Source organism: Penaeus monodon, chromosome 4 (genome assembly GCF_015228065.2).
Source record: "Penaeus monodon isolate SGIC_2016 chromosome 4, NSTDA_Pmon_1, whole genome shotgun sequence".
NCBI lineage: Eukaryota > Metazoa > Arthropoda > Malacostraca > Decapoda > Penaeidae > Penaeus > Penaeus monodon.
This window is the reverse complement of record NC_051389.1, coordinates 4,102,648-4,105,889: the sequence shown is the minus strand read 5'-3', so window position 1 is coordinate 4,105,889 and position 3,242 is coordinate 4,102,648. Positions and strand designations below refer to the sequence as shown.

At 33.3% G+C, this 3,242-nt stretch overlaps 1 protein-coding gene across 1 annotated transcript; it reads right to left on the bottom strand.

The window, feature by feature from the left end:
* Window positions 1–2,046: 2,046 nt before the first annotated feature.
* On the bottom strand, window positions 2,047–3,038 carry LOC119572420 (LIM domain-containing protein A-like). Its single transcript, XM_037919536.1, has 2 exons — window positions 3,015–3,038; window positions 2,047–2,559 (listed from the first exon to the last, which is right to left on the bottom strand). The coding sequence occupies exons 1-2, from the start codon at window positions 3,036–3,038 to the stop codon at window positions 2,047–2,049; spliced, it is 537 nt and encodes a 178-aa protein (XP_037775464.1).
* Between the last annotated feature and the right edge of the window lie 204 nt (window positions 3,039–3,242).

Here is a 3,242-nt window from a genome sequence, read left to right as displayed (position 1 = left end):
GAATCAGTGAATAAATAAATGAGACAAAGATGATTCATGACTTGCAGTAATTATAAATCATAATGGTAATTATCTTCATGAATACTTAATTAGACAAAGTTTCTATTTTGAAGTTGTTTAATCAATTTGTGGTGTTTGTTTGCTGTTTGTTGTTAGTGAAATAATGTTAATGAGATAAAGTTTGTCTGTTCGTTTGAGTTCATAAGAAAACAGAAAATGAATTAGAGAATTTTGAAGAAAAAGGGAAGATGTGAAGATAATGATGATTTTGATAATGAGGATGATAGTAATAATAATAGTAAAAATGAGAGTAATAATAATGATAATGATAATCATGATAATGATATTAATATTAATCATAATAATGATAATGGCAGTAATAATAATAATAAGAATGATGATGTAGATGACAGTAATAGTGATGAAAATAATTACTGGTAATATTGATAGCGATAATGAGGATAATGATAAAAAATATAATAATAAAACAGTGATGATAAAAAAAGAAAGTTAAAAAAGAAAGAAGAAGAAGAAGAAAGGGAGGATAATGATAGTAATAATGATGATGATGGTAATAATGATGATGGTAATAATGATAATAAAATCATAATAATAATGTTAATGATAATAATAACAATAATAATGATAAAATAATAATAGTATCAATGAAGATAATAATGATAATGATGATAACATTAATAATAATAATGATAATAATAATAATAATAATAATAGTAATAATAATAATAATGATATGTAATAATGATAATAATAATGATAATAAAAATGATAATAATAGTTATTATGATGATGATATTAATAACAATGATGATAATAATGATAATAAGGATGATGATGATGATGAGGAGATGATAAAGAAGATGATGATGATTAAGATTAAATTTTAAAAATCAAGATTGGGAACTTGACATCTTTCTCACGATCTCGCAAATTAGTTCAGATATCTGCCTTTATTTCTGTTTATAAAGCTTTTATTATCGACTGAGTTGCCTTTTATGAGCACTAATTTCATCAGATGGTAAATAAATGAACTTTTTTTATATGAGTATTATGACAGGAATGTGCATTCGAGTTTTTATTTTTTTTTCGAGAATAATTTTTATGCATTTTTATTAACTAATTTATTTGTTCATTTATTTTTGTCTTCTTTATGTAATTGTACAAAAAATAAGAATGATTAATTGTTGTTATCGTGGGTGTTAATTCATTCATGTTTTCTTTATTAATTTCGTTTGTTTTTGTTTCGTTTCGTTCATTATTACTTTGTGGATTAATTATTATCCAAGAAATACACGTCTGTTTACTTTCATAACCATTGTACTTACGAAGGTCGGCCCATAAGCGTGAACATTTTTTTTTCTCTCTACCCTTTTATCACGTCAACAATAAGGACAAGATTTTCTGTTCATTTTCGAGTCACTATTAATAAGTTTATCCTACCTTCTGATACAGTGTTCCCTTCATAATTAACAGAACATGAATACAGTGGAGGGATACTTCCTAATTAACTATCCTAATTACATATTCTGTGCTGGGGAAACACAGTTCAATCGTCTGCAGCGCCATCTGTTGCTGGGAAACGCTTGTAAATTTTAAACACATATTATGTCTATAGAGATATGTTTAGGTTAGATCACACGCACTTACACATACATTTAGACAGACACTTACGCTCTCTCTCTCTCTCTCTCACACACACACACACACACACACACACACACACACACACACACACACACACACACACACACACACACACACACACACACACACACACACACACACACACACACACACACACACACACACACACACACACACACACACACACACACACACACACACACACTCGAACGCCATATTTATCAACGTAATTGTGCAATTATCTGGCTAAATTACCCACTAACTGTCGGCCGTTATCACCGTAGTAAAGTTGAATTTTAGCTTTAGAAATAAATAATGTGTAATATTAGTTGATATTAAAATGATACTGCATCAGTGAAGCTTATTGTAATGTTCATGCTTTTATGGCAGTAGTCTAGTATGATGTGGATTTGGGATAATGCGGATACTGTATAATGAGGATGCTGTATGGGGTGGATGTGGCATGATGTGGGATGTGGTATGATGTGGGATGTGGTATGATGTGGATGTAGTATGATGTGGAATGTGGTATGATGTGGATGTGATATGATGTGGATGTGATATGATGTGATTGAATGGCTTGGATATAGTATGATGTGGATGTATCTGAATGTGGTTTGGCTTGGGTGTATGTGGTTTGATATGGATGTAGCATGGCGTGATGTGGTATGATGTGAATGTATGACTTGGATATGGCATTATGTGGATGTGGCATGACGTGGTATGATGTGGATGTATCTGAATGTGGTTTGGCTTGGATGTGGTATGACGTGGATGTGGAATGACGTGGATGTGGAATGACGTGGATGTGGAATGACGTGAATGTGGAATGACGTGGATGTGGAATGACGTGGATGTAGAATGACGTGGATGTGGAATGGCGTGGATGTGCTCCTTCAATCAGACGAATGTGTTGGAGTGCAGGCTAGAAGGCGCCCACAGTCGGCGATCTTGCCAGACGCCAGAGTGCGCCTTCATTTCTCTCTGTTCATGGGCGAATCAGGGCCAATAAAACATGGGATGGTCAATAAACACACACACACAAACATATTCAGTAAACGTACCCAGCACACACACACACACATAGACATATCACACAAAACAAACAAACACAGACACACACACACACAAACATTAAACAGGCATTAAAATCTCCCATAATTATTTTGAAATGGGTTTTTACTTTCTCGCTGGCTAAATTAACATCTTTATACACACACACACACACACACACACACACACACACACACACACACACACACACACACACACACACACACACACACACACACACACACACTTATATACATCCATCCATACATAACTCTTTATCTATCTGTATCACTGACATAGCCATATTTTAGAGGAAACATGTGGGCCCCGTACTCTCCTACATACACCTAGTACACACAATCATCTTTATCTTCCTCAGTCATACATAAAAACGCACACATAACATAAACACATACCCAGTACAAAGACACACTCGCGGCGTACCATCACACATGAAATACATTCCGATCTATATATAAATTACAGACCCTATTGCAATATACAAGAGTAATAACCATAAATTA